General features: G+C 31.7%; 1 protein-coding gene across 7 annotated transcripts in view; it reads left to right on the forward strand.

Moving 5' to 3' along the window:
* Window positions 1-4569: 4569 nt before the first annotated feature.
* Window positions 4570-26693, forward strand: part of LOC106686475 (dynein regulatory complex protein 11) — a 79608-nt gene continuing 57484 nt past the window's right edge. For 3 of the 7 annotated variants that reach the window (XM_014429820.3, XM_014429818.3, XM_067047697.1), the window contains exons 1-5: window positions 4570-4722; window positions 5702-5846; window positions 5923-6075; window positions 18642-18781; window positions 25203-25334. In XM_014429820.3, the coding sequence (XP_014285306.1) occupies window positions 5704-5846; window positions 5923-6075; window positions 18642-18781; window positions 25203-25334 (568 nt within the window). In that variant the 5' untranslated portion in view covers window positions 4570-4722; window positions 5702-5703. Of the gene's footprint in view, window positions 4723-5701; window positions 5847-5922; window positions 6076-13301; window positions 13326-18641; window positions 18782-22462; window positions 22634-25202; window positions 25335-26693 lie in introns of those variants that run through there. The other 4 variants (XM_014429819.2, XM_014429821.2, XM_014429823.2 and 1 more) reach the window with 4 other exon arrangements.

Here is a 26693-nt window from a genome sequence, read left to right on the forward strand (position 1 = left end):
GCATCGAGTAAATTTGAGGAAATCATAATGGTAAGGTACAAGCATGTAGAGAAACTACCCAATGGAAGCATTCTAAAAACATGTTTACAATATTAAGTCTCGAGCCCATCTTCTTTTCAGATGCCTCGGAAGATTGACCGGAATAAAAGAGGAAGCAAGATTAGAAACTAATGGGTTTGAGTGGTTAGGGAGTTTGTAATAGAAGGATATCTGGTTCGGGCTAGATCGGTTATAAATGTAACATTAAGGTCTTTGTGGATGATTTTATTTGTGAAAAAGTAGGGAGCATTTAGGATTTTGGATTGTAAGGTTTGGATAAGAGAGGAATTTAAAGGTTTAGTGGAGCCCCAAAGCTCAACGCCATATGTCCAGATAGGCCTTATAATGTCATGTAAATCAGTCTTTTGTAATGAATTGGAAGTTTGGACCGTTTGTCTAGTAAGTCCTTTAATAGTCGAAATCGATGTGCAGTTTCCTGTCTTTTTAGTCTTGTTTGAGGATTCCAGGTTAGTCGTTTGTCCAGATGTAGTCCAAGGTAGTGGATCTGTTCAACATTATTAAAGTATACTATACTGTAGGGCAGTCAGTAGGTAACATGAAAGATAATATAGAAACAGGTAACAAAAAAAAAAAAGTAATATATAAAACTATTTGTAAAGAATGCAAAAAAAAAACAACAGTATTATCTAGGAGATACATCATAAAATCTAAATAATAGAATAAATTGAGTTTGACTGAGTGAGAATTGATTTTGGAAGTGATAGAATAGAGGGTATCTGGTTTGTGAATTTTGGGCAATGGAATTACAGCAAATAAGATTTCTTTAAGTGTGGTAGTTGTTCCGTTGAGTTTGCTCCTACCTAGAACCCCTTCTACTCTGTTGGTGTCGGATTTAAGTAATCCAAATTTTTCGGTTTTATATTAAGTCCGGGTCGGGGGTCACATTTTCTGATGTCCCCCCCTTGCCGCAGACACCGGAAGTCCCCGAAGACGCTGCGACTGCAAGTGCCGCCCCAGCCTAAGCACCATGCAAGCTAGGACCTGGCCTGCCCTTACCATCACACCAGAGTCCAGGATACGCTGGCCAGCCACCGAGGAAGAAACACGCTTTTTTCTGACACGGGGCGAAGATCACATGGTGGTTTTCACAATATTTGCTCACAGCACAACCTGGACGAGGAAAGCGGCTAGAAAACGTCACCGTGGCAGTGAAGACGTCATTCACCAGATAAGCCATAATTCTATAAACCATGAGACCACCCAAATTTGTTCTGATATCTCATTATAGATAAATGATTTAAACTAACACATTAACCCAAATTGCTCCTTCAGGGAACTAACTAATGAAATAAAAAGAAAAATATATGCATGTTCTTTTGAATGAAAAGTCTCACAATTTTCAGCCCCCTTTTTTCACTAATAAATTTAATTATCTTCGTAAAATACACTCAGGATACCTGAAGTATAGCATGAGCAGGTCCCGATGTAAACAGTTAGCAATCCGGTAACCTTACCTCCCATGGTCAGTTCTTTAACAAAATTTCTGGACTGGCCACGGTTAATCCCCTGAATCTTTCTTACATTGTCCTTAATGATTTACTTTAATACATTATACCATTCTTTTCAGTTGACATAATCCTTATTAATATTAATTTTGATTTTGATAAAGTAGAAATTATAAATAATTTCAGATAATATAAGGAGAAAATATTTAGATGAGTATACTTAACTAAAAATATTAAAAATGTTGTAATGATGAAAAGATATTTGACCATGTATAATATATATGAGAAGATGGTTAGGGGTGTGGTCAGAAAATAACACCAAGAAGTTAAAAAAAAAACTTGATAGTGCCAACGTTTTGGCCAGAATTTCCAGCCTTCATCAGGGCAAAAACAAAAACAAGATAACAACCAGTGAATAAAGGATATACAGAGTGATTAAAGTAAATAATTGTACAGAATGAAAATTAATAAAAATAAAGTAATGGAAGTAGTGAAAAATAAAACCTAAATATAGGAATTAAATATGTAAGTAAAATAACATAGTTAAGGAAATAAAAATATAAAGTTATATAATGCAAAGAAACATGAATATAGAATAAAGAAACAAGTATAACAAAACCAATAATGTGGTCATTATATTACATAATAGACATGCCTTGATATTAAGTCAGATTTTTAACTTATTTGTGTTGTTTTCTGACCGTACCCTCAACCATCTTCTCATATTGTAAATTTCAAAACGTACATAAAAGGTATAGGACAACATTATATTGATATAATTAACAGAATTGAGATATAACAATAGTCAGTGTGCCCAAATCAAATAGAGATGGTATTAGACTAAACCAATAACAAAACAAATAAAAGTTTAACAGTCTAATTACAGAGAGACTAATAGACGGACGTATGAAAAAATGTGTAATTAATAAAATAAATATAATTATGAATACATTTTGTTTAATATTATGGTCTAACATTAATTTCTGGAAGAATAAATAACAATATTTTTAAATATTTCTAAATTGAATTAGTAATAAAGCTAAACTATAAACTTGCAATTTATTTATTATTACATGAATCATTTACGAAGTAATAAAAACTTGTAATCATATGCAGTTTGTAATCCAATATTTTAAAATAACCTTAACATTGAAAATAAACATTGCCTAAAGGCAAAATAAAAAGCATAACAATATGTGACTACTTGCCTGCAATGAGCTAAAAATTGAATTAAGCATGCTCGGAGAAGGCCTAAACAAAAAAGCCAAACTCGACATCCAGAATTTGGCTTAGTATCTTATTTAAATTATGATTTTTTCTTCAAATAATCCAAAAATATTATTTCCTTTGCTATAAAATCAAAACTTATGATATAATTCTCTAAAAATAAGAATATAGAAATAGTCCCTAATAAATCACTGTAACAATAAAATGAAACTTACCTTTCCACTAAGGAGTGTCATCCACTTCTTGGTCTAGGCTCGAGAAAGGTATAAGGTATATAATTAGGTGAGGTACCAGGGCTGGTAAATGCTACCAACTCACTTCCCAAATAAATTATCTAGGTGGTTAAAAATAAAAGAAACAAAACTATTCGTTCTAAAGCTGGGGAAAAATTTCCAAAGTCATGGTCATGGTCCAATTTACATATAAGCATTGCTTAACTTTATTTCTTCTTAGCCATTTTTTCTTCTTTTTACGGTAGACACCAAATTCATACAATGAATAGGTCAGCATGAACAGATGAACAAATAGGTCTAATTATTGATAATTTCGCAGTTTTGTCATTACTAAAGTGGAAATTCTTAGTATTTTCGATATAAATTTTATAACAATTAAGAATTGAATGATGGCTTAGAAAAACGTGTATTTTTTTTAAAAGCTATACATTTGTTTTTCAGCTACAGTTTCTATTCTTAAACTAGCCAGGATTAATTTGAAATTCAAGTTGACTAGTAGGTGAAAGTTATGTGATGTACAACCCGCACCTGATTTTTAAAATCATAAAGAATTGCTTTAAACTCAGAGTTAGAAACTGGACTTTGTTTTTATTGGCATATTTTGAGCTGGTTCTATGAAAATAAGTGGATCTCCTTTACCATTCATTTTGCTCAACTGGCTTAAGATTGGTTTTTGTCGGAAACACTATCATGGACTCTCAATAATGTGATTGAGGTGATGTTACAACTTTTTATTCATCAATGTTTGGAAATAAAAAACTATAAAGATGATAAATATAAAAATTATTAAAAGTCGACAATTTGACCCACAGGCCTTCATCGGAACTAAAAAATAAATAGACACAGAAAGTGAAATTATAGTTGGTCATTCTTGACAGAATATATGGATAATAAAAGTAATTACAAATACAGTTATATGGGATAATAAAGAAAAAATATTGTAGAACAAAGAATAACAAGAAATATAGGTAGACATAAATAAAGAAAAAAGTAAAAAGATAATTGACAAACAGTGAAGTATTATATAGACGAGTTGGTAATAAAAAATAAAATAATTGTAGAGATGAGAGTATTAAAAATAATAACAGACAGATTTTATTTTGAATTGGATGTATTCCATGGTTAGTACTATACACTGGGGGGGGGGGGTTACTTTCTCTAATGGACTGTCCCAAAACTAAAATTGTTTCACTTAGTAACTCCACTCTATAGAATCCGTCGAACACAAAATAAATAAAAAAATATTTATGTGAGATGTAGCCACTATTAAATAAAAGCAGCGTTAAAAATAATTTTAAATAATTTTTGTCAGAAATTTAAAAGCCTGAATGATATTGTTCTTCTCGAAAAATATATTTTCTATTTGTTTGTTTGTAAAGTATATCTTTTATCTTCTTTGCAGCAAACAAATTAAGTTTTATTACCGCTTATAAAAGACAAGTTAAAACCATTGATTTATATAATTTTATGGGTGAGGTTTTCAGTTTTAAAATATTCTTATTTTTTATTTTCTAACCTTAGTGATTACTGGGTCATCATAAGTACTTGAAAATATCCATTTTAATATTTACTATCCTTAGAACTTTAAGTGGGTGTATTTTTATTTAAAAAACAAAAACATGTGGTATTTCTTTAATTATAACCTTACAAAAATTGATTAAAAATTTAAAATAAAATTAAAATTAAAACAAAATTAGAAAGTTAAATTACACTAACAAACTAAAAACATTTTATCAACTTCCCCGGATGAATTCCAGGTAATTTTATTTTATTTTTTAAATTAAACAACTTTGTAATAATGCTTAATAGTTGATTGTGGGAATAAACAAATGAGGGGAAGATGGCTAGGTGTGCGGTCAGTGAAAAATACAAACGAATAAAAAGTTATTAATTAGTGCCAACATTTCTAGATTTTCTCATTCATATTTATATTTGTTTACTCTTTTTGGCTTATATAACTTTATATTTTATTTCATTTTGCATATATATTTACTCACTAGATTTCCATAAGTATTTTTTTTTTTCTTTCCTATTTCTTAATTTCAATATTACTCTTTCTCAGACAGCCTTTATATTCTTACAATAATTAGACTATACATGTCTTTCAACACTATTTACATATCTATATTGTTAGTTGTTTTCGAATCATTCTGTAATCCAATTTATTCATTTTGGTAAAACAGCACTAATTTGTGTTTTTTACTGACTGCACCCCAACCATCTTCTCATTCATAATAACTTTGTAGTGTAACTTTCTGTCTCGGGGATTAACTAGCCTTTTTAAGCCTAATTCTATATTTTATTAATTTCTCATCAATAAAATAATCCTGTTGACGTTTGGGTCCATCTTCAGAACCCTATTCTAAAAATGGTTACAAAGTTTTTGTTACAGTTTTAAAAAATGGCCAAATTTTCTCTTTTGTATTTTTTTATTTTGGTTAACTTGCATACCTTTGATACCAATTGTTTCTGCAGGTCATTTTTTGTTCAATTTCAATAAAGTTTTGTCATTTATTTTAAAGAACCTAGTAGCTCAAACATACTTTGATACCCAACAACATACCCTTCCCATATTTTGTAGGCAACTACTTATTTCAAGTTTTTTGAGAAGTATATTTGCTTTTAAAATAAGAAGTAAGAATAGTGTTAGTTCCTGAGATAGAAAAATAATCACAAACCACTGAATAAAACGTTCTGTAACTTTTATTTACTAGTGATTTATTTTAATTTTTACAGATATGGAGCGATACATAGAAAACGAACTTGCAAGTTCTTTCAAAGAATTAAAAGTAGCTCTCAAAGATGACCGAACATTCTTAAAAATGAAACCGATTGAGAGTATGCAAAAGTCGATTGATGTGATTGGTTCCATTTATGTAAAGTAATCGAAAATGTTTAATTGGATATGATAAACGTCTATTAGGTACACCATTTAAACGTCTCAATTAATTTGATAGGTATTTGAAAGTAGTGAACTCTCTGACCGAGGCACATAATGGATTAATTAATCCTATAAAACGACAGAGCCTCCAGGTAATCATAGAAAAGCTATTTGGGCGAATATTGGAATTGAAATTTGAAATGGTAGATGTAGAAAAAGCTGATTTCCAGTAAGTTTTATATTATAGAATTTCTAGTTTTAGTACCAGTTTACAAAACTAGCTCCAGCAACTTCATAGCTCATTTAAACAGAATGCTATAATTTACCTTAGCCTTGACATACACTGAAAAGAATCTGTTGGGGAGTTTGTTTATCTTTTTTGAGCGAGCAGAAATTGACAGATATTTAATTAAAACACTAATATAAGTAGGCAAAATCGAAATTTTGAATTTTCTGACACAGGGGCTTTTTTTGTAAATTTTTACCTTAGTTTGTCTTAAAATTTGAGATATTTTAAACTATAAAACTTCTTTTATTTGAAATGCAAGTTTTGAGGGCACTAATACAAGATGAGTGAATAATATAACAATTTAGTAATTAAACTATTCGAGACGAATTGCACACCGTATGTGCAATGCATTTCCAAGCCAAAAAGACACCATGTGTGCAATGATCTTGAATTGCAATTATCAGTCAGTATGGAAGAAGTGCCTGTTAGAACAAAACTGGTTGAAAACAAAATTTATCCTAGAAGCGTTTAAAAATAAAATTTAGTGTTGGTTTCAATTTTTTGCGATTGTTTCAAGGGTTATTATTCGGTGCAACAAAAGTAAGGTTTATCCTTCCAGGAAAATTCATTATCTTATTCTTCTTCATAAAAATTTATCTTTATTTAGGTTTATGTTATTTTATTTTATTTTATTTATAATTAATTTATTTTAATTTATTTATAATATTCTTTTCTTCATTACTAAACCTAAAACAAGGATTTTATGTAACCCGACTATTTTTGGAATAAATGTTGCTCATTTTAACAGTATGTTTTTATTTTATATTGCACACCTTGTGTGCAATCTGTCCCTCGTAATAAAAACATTCAGAGGAGCTATCTGCACACACGGCATGCAATTATCTTATCTGTACAAAGGGAGTTATAAAGTGACTGATTGCTATTGGAAATATGTTTTAAATCAAAAATAGCCAATATAAAGCAAAAAAATTTTTTTTGGATTCTGAGGATGGTCTTCAAAAATATGTGTTGTCTCGAATGGGTTAATATATATGTCATAAATTAGTAGTTAGTGCAAAACTTCAATTAGAACGCATTCTAAAAAAAATGCTTCTTAAAATATTGTTTATTTTTGAATTTAAAGGTTTAATCATTGCCAAAAATAAATAAAAACTCCTAAAAATGAACAAACATTTTTATTTATCTATATGTCTATTTATGGGCGGAGAAGGATGGCCTTTTTTTTGTGTTATGATCCTTTGTGAGATTGTGACATGTCGTACATTGACCAACCTACTCGCTAAAATTGTCTGTTTAAAAAGTTAAGTTAAGTAAGGCTACCATGGAGGGCGGGAGTGGAGGGTTTCATTCCGTTTTTCAATTTCAGGCGCTTTTTAAATATTGCTCGATTTAACTGTCTTAAAGTCTCATCTTCCCGTTTTAAGCAAATATTTAAAAAGTGATATAGGACCATCGCTCTCTGGGGGAAGTCTTAGCAGGGCGGTTGTGCGGGGAAGGATTGCCTTTTTTTGTGTTATGATCTCCTTTTGTGAGATTGTGACATGTCGTACATCGACCAACCTACTCACTATAATTATCTGTTTGAAAAGTCAGATAAGTAAGGCTTGAACGTAAAAAATAAAAACTAATTTTGAGGTAATCTGACAATATTCATAAATGAAATAATATTCACGATTTTATTTCAATAAATTTGTGCTTAATTTTTTAACTCATAAAAAATTATTTGTGTGGATTAGAGCTAATGTTGTAAAAAAAGAGAAGGAAAATTTTTTTTTAAAAACCTTACAATTTTAATAAATTAGTAACACTGTAACACTTTTAAATGTTAATTATTTTTATATTTATTAATTTTCAAATATTAAATAAACTATTAACTAGTACATCATATATTTCTGTTGCTAAACTAAAGTTGATCAGAAAATAAATTTCTTAATTTTCTGGATGGCCTCCATATGTTTAAGTGGTGTGGAAACCAATTGGTTAAAGACAGTCCTGGAGCCAAATGTTAAAACTAGAAATACCTTAAACAAGTTCTTCCAGAAATTTTTCATTCATACGTTGAGGTATAATACAGAGGAAAATAAATTTTCTGACATCGGAAGAATTATATTTATACTTCGATTAAATTTAAACTTTATTACACCGATTCCCAATTTATTAATTTTATTCCAAAAAACATATTCCATATGAAACATTCAGATATTTATTGTTATTATTGAAAGTAAAGTACAATAAAAAAAAAAAATTAACTTCTATAACTGAGACATTTTATTATTTCCACCCATTTATTGTCATTTTGAATTAGTAATAATTTCCACAAATCTATGATAAATAAAATATTGATATCTTAAAAATAATTTCCACTGAAAAAAAAATTTAATTTTTACTTACTGATTACCTTAACTTGATTTTTTTTTCAAAATTATTTTTGTAACACAATATTCTAAATTTAAAACTATACTGCTCCGTTTATTAGCAATTTGATAAGAAACCTATGACACAACACGATGCCATCATTTCTATGTTGACATAGTCAAAGAAAAATTATTAAATCTGAGAAATCGTTAAAAAACATTTTGATACATAAAATATCCATTAGTCTTATCAAATTTATCTTATCCACTTTTTTAAGTTCTAGTATTTTATAGTTATTTGTCATAAATGTGATAAAACCCAATTTTTTTTTAAGGAGTTACTTCATAGAATTTTAATTTTAATCTATGATAAGAATAATGTACAAATAGAGTGCAATATTGTGTAAATTTATCGATACATCATTACAATCTATTATTAGTTTCATAATTTCCTAATTTTTCAGTTTTTCATCCTTTCAAAATTAAAAAAAAAAAAATTAAATAATATTAATAAAATAAGTATTCAGTATAAATGTTACAAATATTCAGTTTTCATTAAAGATTAATTTATTTTTTAATAATCTTCAATCAAAAATATTTTTTTAACTGTAATTATTTAAAAGAAAGTTGACTATAATTCTAAACTAAATTATAAACAACTATATTTTGGTCGTTTTCTTTATGAATAGAATTAATTTTTGATAATTAAACATCATTCACATAGATTAAGGAATAAAACCTTATGAACCACATTAGATGGTTCTTACTTTCACTTACCTATACATGAAGTATATCATAAGGGAAAATATTGCTGTAAGAAAAATTTAGAATTCCATTTTTCGACAGCAATACACTTTTGAGGTGCCCAGAGTTGAAACTACCAAGTCTCGAAAAATTATCTGTCTCTATGTGGTTAGCCAAGCTTAAAAACGAAAATTAGCAGGAAACAGAAATTCTATATTTTGGGTGGGTATATGCCTGGGTTGTGATAGCAACTATTTTTATAAAATTGACTCGCCCAAAGTGTCACTTTATGGATTCGATTCTTCACATTTCTTTCCATTTTGTCAATAACGACTCTTAAGGTGCCTCTACAAATTTGCCAAACAATGGCAAATTCGTGCATGTGTAAGCGTGTAGATGAATTTTTAGGATTAGCTGGTACATAGATAGCTGGTGCATCCACACATCTGTTTTCAGTTAGCATTGTTTAAAACTGTCAACAGGTGAATAATTGTTCTCTCTGAGTTTTAATTAATTATACAATTCTCCAAACCTTTGGATTCAATAATTAACTCTTTTTTAACCTGTCATCGGCCCTAGGTCAATTTTAACATGGATGGCCGCGCATGAGACTTTTTCTCACATTTCTTATTTAGAGCTCTTGAATGTTTTTTTTTTAAATATAAAATTTTGATTTATATTAGGATTATTTAAGCATAACATAAAAAAAAATATTTTGATACAATAGCAAACTAGTTTTAAAAAATTTAAAAAACAAACATAACTATAAAATATTAATAAACACAATATAATATTTTGAGACAGACAAAGTTATAAAATGAATCAAAATACGGATGCATCATATTATAAGAACATAACACTAATCTTAAAAAAAGAAAAATGCTCAGTCTGAAGAAATCTCTTGTGCACAACTGGTGCAAGTGAACACTGTATGACTGGGACATATCCGTCTTTTACACTGGTGGCAATTCTTTTTTGTTTAGAATGCCTGAATATGAACAATAAATTTACAAGAAATAGTACTCATAAGGCGCAGCGATGAAGTGGAAACATGAAAAGACAAATTTTTATTATAAATACCACCCTAACATACACTTATAGTATCGAAATACAATTCATAGTAAATAATACGTACCTAATGAAGTTCCTGCCTCTTCAAGCCTACGTTTCCCTAGTCCTGCTAATTTTTTCCCTCGAGGAAAAAACATTTTTATGAATTAAATACACTTGACACACGTGAGAAAAATTCTCACAACTTGAATATTTTTATAGCAGCACTTAGATAATGTCTCAGGAGAAGAGAATATTGTCAGAGAAAGAGGGTTGGATGGTCCATGGACCCAGAGCTGCTAGTGGTGGAGGGTGCGAGGTATAGAAGGAAGAGACTCTGAACTGCAGATTCCAGGTAGATGGTAACCACTGTCTCCCTCCAGCAGCTTCCAGACCCCAAAAACAATTTAACTGAGAGAAATTCTCATGCAACGACCAATGACAGGATAAGATTGTATAATTAAAATTATATCCATTTGATATACATCTTGTTAATTAACTTCAGCAGTTTATATTTTATTTAACATTGCACTAATATACATTTATAAAGACATTTTATGTTTAGATAATTAAATTAAAAAGTTTCTGATAAAAAATTCTAAAACGAATGTTGAATTTATAGGTTATTTAAAACCATTTTTATGACTTTTTCTCATCTACAACCTGTTTTGTTGATATTTACCTTAACTCTCATTTCAACTATCTTTGCTGTGCTTTTATTTTTGTAATGTAAATCGAATATAATAGCAGAAGAACATACAATCATGTGAATACGACGTTTGGAGCTTCGTTTGTTTACCGAGCATTTGTACAAGTCTTGGATTTGCGGCAAATGGCAAACGTATTAATCCAGCATAAGATTTCACTTACAAAATTGTGAAGGGCCAGTGAGTGATTGGGTTTATCTGGTGTGAGAGTGAAAAGCAACAGACATAAGTCTAGTCCTCGTGAAAACTCGCATTAGACTGCCCAGACGACCTTCATCTGTGTGTATAGAAGCTTAATCTTAATAAGATAAATGTTATTAATCTTCATATCTTTGGCTTAATCTTAGTTGCTATTGTCTATCGAACAAGATATGCCTGAACACACTACATTTGAGTCAAGTGCTATCGACTTTCGGGTTTATTTTCACCTTAGCGAGTAATTGTCCGGTAATCGAGTATTTCTGGTAAAATGGATTTATGTTGTTTATACGTAGAGAAGATGGCTGGGGAGTGCGGTCAAAATATAACACACATAAGGTGAAACAACTTATTTAATCGTGCCAACGTTTCGGCCAGAATTTCTAGCCTTCATCAGGGCTGTTAGCTTGAAATCTTACCGCCAAGCCATTTGCCACGGCTCCATCACTCGGCGATAAGATTTCGAGCTAACAGCCCTGATGAAGGCTAGAAATTCTAGCCGAAACGTTTGCAGGATTAAATAAGTTATTTCAACTTATGTGAGTTATATTTTGACCGCACCCCCAACCATCTTCTCCTCGTATAAGTCATCCACGGTCAACTATCTCTCATGATTATGTTATATATAGGTGTGCTAATGGAGTGTTGCACTAGTCCTTGGAATAGTTCTTTTAGCTTATCATTAGAGACATTTTATATTACTAATAAGTTATTATTTTTTCTTAGATTTTAGATTATAGTATATAAGCGTATTTAGACCATTTGGAGCCCATGGCATATCTATTTTTGGGGCCAAGGATCGATTGATTTTTGAGGCATGCTGATGAATATAGTTTTTGGACCTTGGGCTGATAAAAGTCACTATTTATTAATTCCAAAACAAAAAAAGAATTTGAAACAATTACCAAATATAGAGGTATTAATAAAAGGAATGGATATGTGGAAAAAAGAATTTTGGTTTATATATTATAAATTATTCAACCAGAAGAGGAGCATATGACAGTTAAATGTGGCAGTTAACGCGGCAGTTAGTCCACTGACATTACTTGTACTATCAACTCGGTCAGATAGAGTTCGGCAATACTGTCAGAACTGTAACTATTGAACACTGCATATTTCTTAGCGATTCCTGAATTTCTGTGATTCCTCATTGAGATTATCATGTCCACAATTGTTTACTTGTGAGTTGTAGAGCTGTTTGTGGCTCGGGAGTTAAGCCGTTGAACCTTGATTACCTCGTTACTGAATCTGGCCTGGAGGGTGGATTTTACGTGGCGGTCCCACGAAATGAAAACTTGAATGAAGAATGATAGTGGCTGCGACTTTGGTCGCAATAACTGAAACTGTACGATTGATCACTGTCAAGATACATACATGCGATAGTTACGTGACAGTTGCTTCAGTGCATCACGTGACTACCAACTATCACACCAGAACAAATACGGCAGTTCAATCATGACTTTAGCAATCATACAGCTACAGTTATATCGATTCTCCAAGAGCGGGTATTTTCAAGAAGCTTGAAAATATTGAAGAATTTTTTGGTCGAGTGAGTCGGCACCACTATTTAGGTCATCCTCTCTTCATACGATTTGTGTCCCTGACTGATTGTAGGTCTTTACTATTAATGTATGGATATGAAAAAAATCTATTTTTAGAGCGAGGACCGTACTACAAACTCACTCATTCGGAATAGTCGTTGTATTGCAGTAACTGGTAACAAAAACTTAAAGTTCGATTTCCTCACAACCCTGGAGTACCTCAGAGTTAACTTTTACATATTTGAATGCTCCTTCCAACGACGTGGAATGAGAGACAGAAAACATTGGGGCGGGATTTTTGACAAGAATGCTTAGTGATACTAAGTACTTCAAGGAAATGAATTTATCTTCGCCGTTTAGATTTTACGTCATAATATTTGTTTTTTCTCATATTTTAAACATCACTGTGAGATGGCAACACTGCGTGGGCAACACTGACGATCGAGGGCGCGCGAATGATTTGTTTTATTTTTGAATCGGAGTGGTAATAATAGTGCGTGTGTTTATAATTGTCCCAGTTTGGTGGAAGCTTTATTAATTGTGCTTTTGCGTATATGACTGGATAAACTTTTATTGACTTCTGAGTTGTGTGGGACCTTTTCTTTTATGATTGAAATTACTGTCTAACCAATAATGTAAGTTTATTTAAGCAAATATAATATTGAGATCTAATGGTATTGTTCATTCTTCATCTCTCTTATTTTTTCCATTAAAAAAACTATTAGCCCCCTACAATCACCGCCCTGGAAAGTTTGTAAACCGCAAATTTTGAAGACCGTACTTGATAGAAAAATTAGTTCAGTTTAAAACACCAAGAAATTCCCAACTAATCCGTCTGTAACCTAGATTTTGCTAGCTAATTTGTTTTTTCCTGGTTAGCAACCAACTGCTGGCATTGCAGTATTCTTTTACAATTATTTATACAATCCATATCAGTCTACAAACTAAATACAAGCTTTTCAATTTATTCCTTTTTTTTTTTTCTTTCCCCTCCATTTTACAACCCTTATTTAATTTTATCAACAAATTCCCCTATATAACAAATATTAGAATATCAAAAATAATAAAGTAGTAAATAAATAAAACAACAGATAAGATATGCGATGCATGCATGCCATCCCTCCTCTGGATAACTCACCCACTCATTAATTTCCATGCATGTGGTGGTGGATGATTCCCAGGGAGTCAAGTATCATATTCTCTGTCATCCTAGCCACGTCCTGGACATCGACCCCGAGCTCCTCCATGAAGCTCCTAGTTGTGCTGGGAATCGTTCCATGGGCTCCGAACCAGAGGCCTCTCACGTTGAAGTCACGTTCTCCGAAGCCCTCACGGAAAGGGATACATTTATCGTAGATTTCCTTCTTTTCCCTATCTACCTTATTTGCCTGGTCAAGGTCGTTATTTTCATATCTCACGGTGGGATCCAGAATGATTGCCGACTTCCCCTTCTTAGGAAAAGCAACTATATCCGCCTATCTTGTGGATCCATCCGTATCTACACAGTAGACCTTGTCAAAACAGGCAAAATCTCTTTCTTTTAGGACCCTCATTAACTCGTATTTCACTCTATGATGTCGGGGTGTTATGAGGAGGGAGTTGTTGGGGCATTTCCCCAGCACATGTGCTGGTGTTTCCGGCTCTCTGTTGCATTTGGGACAGAGGGACCCAACTTCTCTATCCTGTCCGCTGACACCTGGGACTCCACGTAGGGGTGCATAATTTATATTCAATTTCAGGGCATTGGACCATTCAGAGCCCGTAAGTATTTGTTTATCGTATATAAACTTATTTGCTCACGGGGTCTCTTTGAAATGGCGTACTCCAATGCTCTGACACCTACAATTAGCCCATTCCTCGAACTACTACCTTCCGCGTCATTAGGAGTTATAATCATTATTTCAAACCTAGAACTAATCGAACCATTAAAATGCTAAACATTTAGTTTAAAATCCTCACCACCCTGAAGTTTATTGGTTTACCATGATCCAGGATTGTAAGGCATACAAACGGGTTGTCAAACTGTTGCTAAGGGTTGTTAAACAGTTGCTAAGGGCTGCTAAACAGCTGCTTAGGGTTATTATACAGTTGCGTCTCCTAGCAACAGGCCGAAGCACAACTATTATTTATTTATTATCTACATTTTATAATTAGCTAATAAATAAATTTTAGTTTTATTGAAAAATATACTGTTCTAGTTATAAAGTCAGTTGACTTTTTAAAATTTTATGACTTTTTATCATACAGTTTGGTCATTTTTGAGATATTAAGATATTATACATTACTGTTATCTCCTAGACTTAACCTACCAACCCTAGACTTAACATCACAACCCTGGAATCACAATTGTTTTAATTGATGTACCGAATAAACTAATAATTTTTATGAAGGCCTTTTTATAAAAATGGATCACTAAAAAGGTAAAACAATATGCAATTGAAAACAAATTAAAGATTTTTTATATTTCTTATAATGGTAGACAATGTAGCCGAGTGTTTGTATTCTGGCTTGTAGAGAATGACCTATTTAAGGAATTCAAATACAATATTGGAAATATTTTACCTAACTTAGAGTTGAAATTAAGGTTAATTAAAAAAAAAATTATAGAATAAATTTATTGTAAACAAAAAAATAAAAAGTCAACTGAAAAGGCTAATATATAAAAAAAATTCTGATACAAATTCTAGAGCGAAGGTTGAATTATATAGTATTAGAGCTCATGAGGAGAAAAAAGGCAGTTATCTCTCTCCAATTTTTGATTACTTTAATGAAAACTATGTATAATTAATAGTCAAAACTGATGTTTGCCAAGTATAGGTAGGGGGAATAAAAAATGGCGGCTGTTTCAAAGCAATAAAAAAAACTAATTTTTCACTCAGAGCTCTAAATCTTAAAAAGTAGGAACAACACAAGAAAACCTAAGAGAACGTCACTTAAAGAAGAGTAAATTTTCTAAAATATAAGCCCAAATAGAGTTATTTATGTTAAACAGTTTTCGTGATATAGCTTTTTTTTTAAAAAGCGACATTTCATAAAAATGTTGTATGGGACGTACTGAAAGATCAGTAGTTAGTGAATTTATTTTGAAAAATGTATATCTCAAAAACCATTTGACGTACAGATGTCTATTAGCACTCAAATTAAAGCTAGTTTAATCAGCTATAAAGTAGTTTATTATGTTTATCTTCGTAGAAGTAATAGTTTACATGAAATTTGCTAAAATAAATTGATTTATAGTTGTTCGGACAAATTTTCATTTGTCAAATTTATATTCATATGTAAATATCATAAAAACTGCTACCCCTACGAAGATAAGTGTCATAAACAACTTTATAGTAAGTTAAATTTTCTTTATTTTGAGTGTTGGCAGACATGCGTGCGTCTTATGGATCGAGAGGTATATTTTTCAAAAATCCAACATTTTATACGAACAACTAGAAATTAACATTTTGTGAATTTATTTTGTCAAGTATCATAAAAACTACTACTCCTACAAAGATAAACATAATTCAATATTTTGTAGTAAATTTAACTAGCTTTAATTTGAGCGCTGGCTGATATCTGTACGTCCAATGGTTTCTGAAATGAAGTTTTTCATAAATCAAACTTATTGTCCGAACAACTATAAATCAATTTATTTTAGAAAATATCATGAAAACTACTATTCCTACGAAGATCATATACTTTTGTATAGTCCATTATACTAGCTTTAATTTGAGTACTAAGAGACAACTGTACGTCACATAGTTCCTGAGATATAGAATTCTCAAAATAAATTAACTAACTACTAACTTTCTGTAGATTTTTAAGAAATTTTGCTTTTTAAGAAGCTATATCTCGAGAACTATTGGACGTAAAAAGCTTTTTAGGGCTAATATTTCAGCAAATCTGCTCTTCTTTAAATAATGTTCTCTTAGATTTTCTAGTGTTATTGGTAGTTTTTAAGATATAGAGCTCCGAATGAAAAATTATAGTGTTTTTTAAAGGTTTTGAAACAGCCGCCATTTTTTATTCCCCCTACCTATACTTGGCTCAGTTTTGACTAGTAATTGTACCTAGTTTTCATTAAAGTAATCAAAAATTGGGGTGAAATAACTGGCTTTTTTTCTTCCCGGCTCTTGTACTATTTTTTTATCAAGTATTAGATTTGCGGAAAGTGCAAAAACGTGTACATCGAGCAATATAGATCACCAAGTTTATATTGTGTAATTTAGTAGGAGTTAATTTTGATTCACTAAATCAGATTTTATTATTTTTTTTTTCATCAACAAGTAAAATAAATAAATAAGAAAGACATAATTTAATTTTAATTTTTACTAAATAAAATTATTTCGATATATCTAGATATAAATTGTTTCCAATAAATTTCTCCCTAGTAACAAAACATTTTTTTTTGTTTTATTTTACTTATTTAAATAAAAGTTTATACCCTATATATAAACGATTCACCATATTTTCTGATTATTAAGCGAATGGTCAGGGTGCGGTCAAAAAAGGAAGAAAAAATATTTAACAACTATTTATTTGCCGACGTTTCGGCCCACTTTGTAGAGCTTCATTAGGGATAAAAAAGATACAAATATCTAAAAATATGTTGAAAATGTAAGATTAAAAGATGAAAATAAACTAAACAAAAGTAGGGTTAAAAGTTATGTAAATATAAGTAAAAAATCTATTTAAAATAAAGAACCAAAATAAGAAATATTTAAATAAATCAATATATTTTACAAACAATTTTTTTTTTAATGTCTGTTATTTTTAGGTATATATTATTTATTTTTTAATATACTTATTACTATACATTTTATTTATATAATAATATTTGCATTTATTTTTGTCCTTTTTTTTTTTTTAAAGATAATTGTTCACTTATATTTATATAGCTTATATTCCTCACCTTAGTTTACTTCTGTATGTCTTATTATCTTACTAGGAGATGATGGTTGGCGGTGCAGTCAAAATGAAACATAAATAAGTTGGTGTAGCTTATTTAATTGTGCAAACGTTTCGGCTAGAGTTTCTAGTCTCCATCAGGGCTAAGAACAGAACAAGATAACAACCAATGAATATAGAAAATAAAAAATAAAATATAAACAGAATGACATAAAGTGAATAATTTTACAGAATGGGCTTAATTAAATGAAGTGATGAGAGAAGTGGAACATAAAATGTATACATAGGTAATTGAAATAGTAGGTAGAATAACATAATTAAGGAAATAAAATAAAATTGAAGTTATATAATGCAAAGAAGTATAAATATATTAGTTATTAATAATTTAAAAATTAAAATATGGAAAGAGAAAGAAAATATAAAAATATGTAACTATAATAATTGATAAAGAGGCAAAATATAAGCAAAGTTTAACAAAAGAAATGAATAGAAAAAAAAATTATTTTGAAAATAACAATAATAATATATGGTGAACATAACTTAATAACGTGGGTAAGGAAAATTGAGAAAAGAAGGGGTAGTAAAATAAAGATAGGGGAAAAATCTTATTATTTTACATTGTCAACACATATTTTAGAATGTTTTGTACCTTTAGCCCTGCAAAGTGGGGTGAAACGTTAGCACATATACATCTATATTTGTTAACTATTTTTTTGTTGGAAGAAGATAAACTGGCGGTCAATAAAGGTATCAAAATAGTAAAAGAAAACTATTTATTGTTAACCAACAGGGCGAAACCACTTTGCAGTGCTTCGCCAGGGCTGTGAGATTAGAACAGAGAGATGTCAACTGTTAGCCCTGACGAAGCACTGTAAAGTGGGGCGAAACGTCGGTTAACAATGAATAGTTTTCTTTTATCATTTTGATACCTTTATTGACCGCTACCTGGACTATCTTCCTACAATTAACTATTTTTTGTTCCTTTTTCACCCCTCATCCCGAACCATCTTCTTCTAGTAAAAAACAAAACAAACAACAGGAACCATTTTTCTTTATAGATACCTGGACAACATAATACTTCAAAATTATGTAACAAGGAAACACGTAGAGATGAAAATTCCGCATTACTTAAGAGATCAAAGACATGATTTGTTGTCGTCACTTTATGAACGTATGGCACAAATTGAGTATCGTAAAGGCAAGTACTCTACCTCTAAATATATTTCGAATTGTAGTATTTATATTATATAATATATATACAGATATAATACCAGTATCAGTTCCTTTACCAAATTTAGATCTGTATACAGGTTGGTACATTTGAAAAATTCGAAGGGTCAGAACAATTCTTCAGTTTTTTTGTAAAATTACTTATTGTTTTAATATTAAAACACCTGTCGAACAGAACAGCTACCTTTGACTACAGCTGGACAAACGACTAGCTTGGAATCCTCACACAAGACTGAAAGGACAGGAAACTGTCGATTTCGACTATTACAGCACTTACTAGACAAACGGTCTAAACTTCTAATTACAAAAGATTGATCTACACGACTGTATTAAGACCTATCTGGACATATGGAGTTGAGCTTTGGGGCTCCACTTTACCACCGAATTCCTTTCGTATCCAATCCTTACAATCCAAAATCCTCAATACTTTTTTGTCACAAAAAAACTCCATAAATACTATTCGATATGTATCCGTTTATAAACTCCTAAACCATCAAAATCCACTAGTTCCTAACTTTGCTTTCTCTTCTATTCCTCTGATAATCTTCCAAGGTGCCCGAAAAGGAGATGGCCTTTCTATATCCAATGTTTTATTTTTTCTATTCTAATGTATTAGTTTCTCGACAAGTCTTTATCATGTAATGTATAAGAATAAAGCTAATCAGCACAAACATGTGCCTAAAACCAATAATTTGATTTTTGATTGGAGAAGTTTGTCAGGGGGTGCGATCAAAGAACAACATAAATAAACAAAACCATATTTATTTATTTTATGCCGACGTTTTAGTACAAAATTTTAATTGATTCCAGTTGTTCTTTGCTGACCGCACCCCCCGACAAACTTCTCCAATCATTAATCTACGGTCAACTATCTACACCTCAATTTGATTTTTGCCTCATACCAACACTTGACGTGTCGGCAACAAGTTCATGCCAACGTGTACCAGTCCATCTAAACATCTAATCAATTTTTTGGGGGGTTTAGATGATTCCTATAAAACTTGTAGAGGATATAATTGGAAAACAACATAGACACGTTAAGTTTGGTTTCATACACTTAGATTCGTACGTAACTAAAATTACTTCTATAATAGGGGTATTCAAGATGTTGTGTTAAATGTAAAATGTTTTACCGTATTAAATGTTATATATATAAGATTGTGAGCAGCCCTATTTAAAGTCATGTTAAAGGTTAACTGCATAAAAGCTCCTAGCGAATTTTCTGATCAGCTTGCTTTATAACCTTTCCTTCCAAAACTTCATATTATTGTTTACTTCTAAGTTTTGGTTAAAGTAATTTATTACAACATGCCTAATGTGAGTGGAAAGTGGAAGTTGTGTAAAAGCTACTAAGTGCCTTGTTGATCTCCTGACTTGTGAGGAAGAGAATCAAGATGAGCTAATTGACAACTGTCATAACATTATTATTATTATTGTCATTCATTTTTTTATTAGTTTTAAAAACATCCAAAACAATACTAGCGCAAAGCACAAAATACGACCAAGTAACCTAACACGACAACAAATAGGTGACGAGCTCAGCTGGTCTGTTGCGTGACGTCATTCTCCATTTAACAGACCTAGTAACAGACTCTCGACCATGTTATATGTTATATCGTTTTAACATGCTAAAAGAATAATCTCTCTGATATGAGACGCACGCACAACAACCATTGCATAGTACCTCTCCTCTGAGCGTCTCCTGTACTCAATGAACCTTCTAAGTGAGAACGATTCACACTATATCAAAGATTATTGTTTTAGATTTATCCTATTTTAGACTAGGATAAAGGAGTATAATGGAGGAAGTAATGTGGCAGTAAAAGTGAAGCCAAAAAAGTGGGCCTTATTTGTCTTTCAGGGGCGTGGCAGAGGAGTAGGGGAAGAGTACGAGCCAATCACTTGCTGCCTTCTGGTTCAGTTTAGATTACAATGGCGGACTTCAGGCCGTTTTAAATATAGCTCGATTAAACTTTCTTAAAGTTTCCTCCTCCCAGGGGTCTTAGTGGGGCGGGTTCGGCCAGTAAGGATTGCCTTTTTTTAGTGTTATGATCTCCTCTTGTGAGATTGTGACATGACCTACATCGTCTAACCTAATCGCTATAATTGTCAGATTAGTAAGGCTACCACGGATGGCGGGAGTGGAGAGTTTCATGCCGTTTTCCAATTTCAGGCGCTTTTTGAATATTGCACGATTAAACCATCTTAAAGTCTCCTCTTCCCGTTTTAAGCTAATATTTCAAAAGTGATATAGGACCGTTGCTATTTATACTACAGGACGTGCCCACTGTGCCGGAGTATGTAGGCCGAGTATATAGTATATAGTGCCCACTGTGCCGGAGTATGTAGGCCGAGTATATAGGAGTATATAGTATATAGTGCCCACTGTGCCGGAGTATAGAGGCCGAGGGCACATCAAATTCTTTGATGGGCTGAAGGCCTGCTGCAACCCACTTTTCAGGGAGATCGCCCCTCCACCATGACCTGGGAGGTGGCAGAGCACGGTCCCTTAGTCGACGTCCTCGACGAGGGAAGGCCATAGACTCTTCAAGTCTGAGGTCTAAATTTTCACCATTCAACCAGCGGATCGGCCCCTCCCCGTTGCAATAATCCACTAGCGTAAGCCAACCAAGTTACAACCTTCATTGGACCCCTCACCTAACCTTATAATGCCAAAAGGCAATCCAAGGTATCCTTAACACCCAGCTATACATATAGCATACCACCTATATGTACCCACTAAAATCATTACAGGAGGGTATGGGAAAAAAAAATACTCAGGACGTATATTTCTGTCGAAAACTAGAATTCGAAATTTTTAACGAACCCAATAATTTTCCTTAGTATATATATTCTTATGTAGGTAAGTTATTAACCTGTTAACCTCAATATAAATCCTCCTTTCGTGGGCGAAGCGTTTTTGGCTTCACTTTTGTTTTCAAGAAGAGTAGAGTTGTGCCACCCTACTATTGCAGAGATGGGCAAAAATTAGCTATAGTTGCCATGGATACGACCCTTATTCATGAATGAGCCATTGATAAATAAATATCGTATCCATGGTGATTTTAGCTATTAGTTTCATAGTTGCCCAACTCGCTGTAGGAGTGCTGAAATAAATCATTTAGTATCGTTCACTAAGACAAGGTTATTGTCTTGGGTTTAACCTGTTATAGAATAAATCTACCATTTCTAATCTGAAAAAATGTGTTGTGCCTAATCAGTCCCAAAAAAATTAATCTTGCGTAAATTTTAATCTTCATCTAACTCCAACCCTTGATTGGAATTAAGCGATAGGTTGGAGTAGGGCGGAGCCATCTTTGGCTAAGGGACTTGAGGCGTAAGTCTTTGCAACATTGGACCTGCAGTGGCGTCGGTTCGAATCCGGACTGGGTGGTTGAATTTTCTTTAAGCGGCGATCTCAGGAAATGAAAAATAACCTTCCACTATTGTGTCAGAATAGGGTGGTACCCTGTAGACACCCTCCCCGTATGCCCGAAATGACCAGATAGGTTCCTAATAAAAAACGTCAGGGACTTAAAATCACATGCTTACTTAATTAAAACTTATGTTTAAACTTTTATTCAGTTTTAACTTAATTAAAATTCATGTGTCAATCTTGGGAATATTGTTTATTATTTTCTGTTACTTGATAGTTTTCAGGGAAGGTTATGACACTTGGGAGTGTATTTATACCTATATGTTTTTGTGTGTGTATTTTGTTATGTGCGTGCGCTTATTCAACAATATGCCTGTGTTTGAATATATATTATCGATTTGTTACTACTTAATCCATATTAAAAGAAGGTGATGTATTTTTGAGGTGATTATTTTTGTTTTTTTAAAGCTATCATGTCTCATGCCATTAAGTTCTTTTTATTGGAAGTTCGCTGATTGACAGTACATAATAATGAAAGGAAGATGGGTGTGGGTGCGGTCAAAGGAACTCAAATAGTAATTAAGCTATTTATTATGAGCAAAAAACAGAAATAAACAAAAAATTATTCTTGCCGACGTTTTGACCTGAGTTTCAGGTCTTCATCAGGGCTATAAAACAAAAAGAGGTAACAACCGTCATTCAGAGAAACATAAAATTGAAAATAAATAATAAACTAACAAATTTGAAAATATGCATATCAATGAAATGAAAGTTGGGGCCGTATGTAGCCCAGTTGGTTACGCCCAAGTGTATCGTTCTGAGATCTGCTAGCGGCTCCGGTTCGAATCCAGCCTGGAAGCGTGGCGGTCCACAAAAAGAAAAACTTGACACCCTACCATGGTTAGAATTAGAATAGATTGGTCACCTGTAGATAACCAGGCAAACATGACCTTCGCTGTGGATTGCCTTAGAAAAAAATAAAAAAAACACAATGAACTGAATAATAAAAAGTTGTTGATTGTTAACCATGGAATTAGACAGTAGCAGATTGATAACATAATAATATTATGTAGGTAAGAAGATAAATTTGTCTGATGTACAACACTGAACAAATGTTGTTGTTATCTCTTTTGTTCTATAGCCCTGATGAAGACCTGAAACTCAAGTCGAAACGTTTATGTTTTCCTTGCTGACCACACCTCCCGACCATCTTCTTCAATTAATTAACAATTAAAATTTTTTTACCTTGATTTGTTTGGATTATTTTTTTTTTCTCCCGTTGATCATTGTTCATATAATGGTTCATAAATCCTCTACATGTTATCTAGTACCTAAGTTAATACAACCGTCCATTTAACCTACATTAATACAATTCATATGTAATGTAACGCATTATAAGGGCGAAATATTAGTTTCAAATAAAAAAAAAAAAAAAACTTTTGTAATGTTTTATTTTATTTTTCTGGTCCTAATTTGTTTAATTAGTTCCGGTTTGAGCCCTGTCCTGATGGAGTTAAATTTAATTTAATTTTTCGATTTTTTGAATATTTCTTGAGGTGCTAAAAACAAATATCGACTTTGTTTCACTCGTAAAAAATCTTTTATCACACATCGATAGGTCATTTAGTCTGAATCGTTTCAATATAGTACTAATATTGAAGCACAATGAGGGTTTTTCACTATTATTATTATTATTTTATGTAGTATTTATATGACAATATCATAGACAATGAAATTGTCTAAAAGAATAAGAAGTAATCACCTAAATCGGATCAGTTTTTTTTTACTTTATTTATTCACAACCGTAAAAGTATTTTTACAACTAGCGAATGAGATGTAAAGAGAAAAAAAAATGAAAAAAAAAATGTCATGAAGGCATGAAGGTTAAGGTCATCCAATGATGCCTCTCCATTAAAATTGAAATTTAAAAATCAATTTAAGAGGTCCCTATTCCAGCTCCTTCGTAAACGTCATCTCGTATCTAGTAAGTCTCGTGTTGATAGGCCTTTAATTAGAGGGTTAGTGTGTGTTGGAAGTGCGTCGTGAAACCATTTATATAATGATTTAATAGTTGTTTGTACGTAGGGAGTTCGTAAGTCTTTGTGTAAGTTCTTGTTACTGATGTAGGGGGAGCGCTATTGATCAGTCTGTTGCAGTTTCGGTAAGTTAGTTTTTTTGGCATATCCGTAAATTTGTGCACCGTAAGTCCAAATTGGTCCGAGAAGGTAAGTATAAATCTTTAGTTTTTCTGAAAGTGGTAATTTTGATCGTTTATTTAAAAGATGAAATAATAATTTAAGTCGGAAATTTAGCTTTTGTTTTGTTATTTTTATGTGGAGAGTCCATGTAAGTCGTTTGTCCAATCTCAATCCAAGGTATTTTACTGTGTCTGTCCGGGTTAAACTTCGCTTGTTTAGAAAAACAGGAGGACATAAACCAACAAGGAGCTTAAAAGTTATTTGCACTGATTTCTCAATGTTTATCCCTGTTTTCCATTTGATACACTATTCATGGATGTGAGCTAGGTGTATTTGTAATTGTTTTGAGGCTTGTGCTGGATCGCCGACATATGTGGCCGTGAGAGTGTGTTCCATTGTGGTTAAATCGGAGGTATACAACGTATATAATAATGGCGGTAGTATAGATCCCTGCGGAACTCCAGCATCTGCTGCGAAATATTAGGATAGTGATGAGCCCTGTCGAATCAGGAAGTACCTTTCTTCTAAATAAGACTTTAGGATTAGATAGTAGGTGCTGGGAAGAACTCTTTTCATTTTATAAAGGACGAATCAGTGTTAACGATTATAAAGCGAAGTTAGTTGTTACTATAGTTACCGCCTTATCACTTCATCTAAATATCAGTTGATATCAAAGTTTTAATAGTGTTCAGTTAATGTATGTACATCCAAAAATATATATTAACAATAGCAAAGCATAGCCGGGTCTTCTGGTTATTGATATACTAGAAAAAAAAAATTAAAAATCGATTATTAATATTAAATAATATTTTCAGAACATCCTGAGGAATTTATGGAGCGTGAAGAATCAGAAGAGATAGAAGAACGGCGATCTTCTCTTGGTCGTGCCTCTGCTATGCGAAGAACGTCCTTGATTGGGTCGGCTACGTCAGAACCTGATGATGGCTGTAATTTTAATTACACATTAATATTAATATATTTAGAGTTATATTACACAATAATTTTAATATATTTAGAATTTACGTTTTAGCTCGTCTAGTATAAACTGGTGAAAATTTAATAATTTTTTTTTGCTATGAAAAACCTAATAGGCAGTTATTTTACACCAATTTTTGATTACTTTAATGAAAACTATATATAATTACTATTCAAAATTGATGAGTCTGCCAAATATAGGTAGGGGGGAATATAAAATTGCAGCTGTTTCAAAACGTTGAAAAAAAAACTAATTTTTCATTCGGAGCTCTATATCTTTAAAACTACAAAACCTAATAGAATATAATTTAAAGTAGAGTAAATTTGCTAAAATTTGAGGCCTATTTACGTTCAATAGTTACCGAGAGCTTTTTAAAAAGCAACATTCATTTAAAAATACACTGAAATATCAGTAATTTTTGTAGTGAAATTATTTTTTCAAATATAAAAACTACTACTCCTTCAAATATAAACATCATAAACTACTTTATAATACATTAAACTAGCTTTAATTTGAGAGCTGATAGACATCTGTACGACGAATAATTTTTGAGATATAGATTTCTTAAAATAAATTCACTAACTACTGATTTTTCAGTGTATTTTTTTAAGAAATGTTGCTTTTTAAACAGCTATTTCTCCAGAACTATTGAACGTAAATAGCTCTATTAGGGCTTACAATTTAGCAAATTTACTCTTCTTTAAATGATGTCCTCTTTAGGTTTTTTAGTGTTGTTGGTAGTTTTAAAGATATAAAGCTCGGAAAAATTTAAAACAGCCCCCATTTTTTATTCCCCCTACCTATAATACTTAGCAGACTCATCAATTTAGACTAGTAATTATACATAGTTTTCATTAAAGTAATATTAAATTGGGGTGAAATAACTACATATTTTTTCCTCTTGGGCTCTTGTACTAGTAGATCACGCTTGTGCTCTCGAAATTCAAATCAAATATTAGTCGGACTTCATAAACATTATGCTGAATCTACACGTTTGCCGGAAATCCAAGACTTGTACAAATGCTTGGTAAACATAGAAAGCAACAAATACCGGTATACAGACACTTGCTCTTTTGACTTTTTCCGGCTATTATTTTCATTCATTTTACTCCATTTTCATTATAAAAAGGAACTAAATAAAGATAAATGAAATGAAAGGAAATGATAATATCGGTAAAGTAGGTGGTTAATGATAAAAATTCATATAAATGGTACTACATAACCTATAAATTCAACTTTCGTACTATAATATTTATCTGAATGGAATATGGTCCGGGTGCGGTAAAAAAAAAACTCAAATAGTAGATAATTATACTATTTTATTGAGCCA

The sequence above is a fragment of the Halyomorpha halys genome, unplaced genomic scaffold (assembly GCF_000696795.3).
Source record: "Halyomorpha halys isolate HHAL.00 unplaced genomic scaffold, Hhal_1.1 Scaffold826.1, whole genome shotgun sequence".
Classification (NCBI taxonomy): domain Eukaryota; kingdom Metazoa; phylum Arthropoda; class Insecta; order Hemiptera; family Pentatomidae; genus Halyomorpha; species Halyomorpha halys.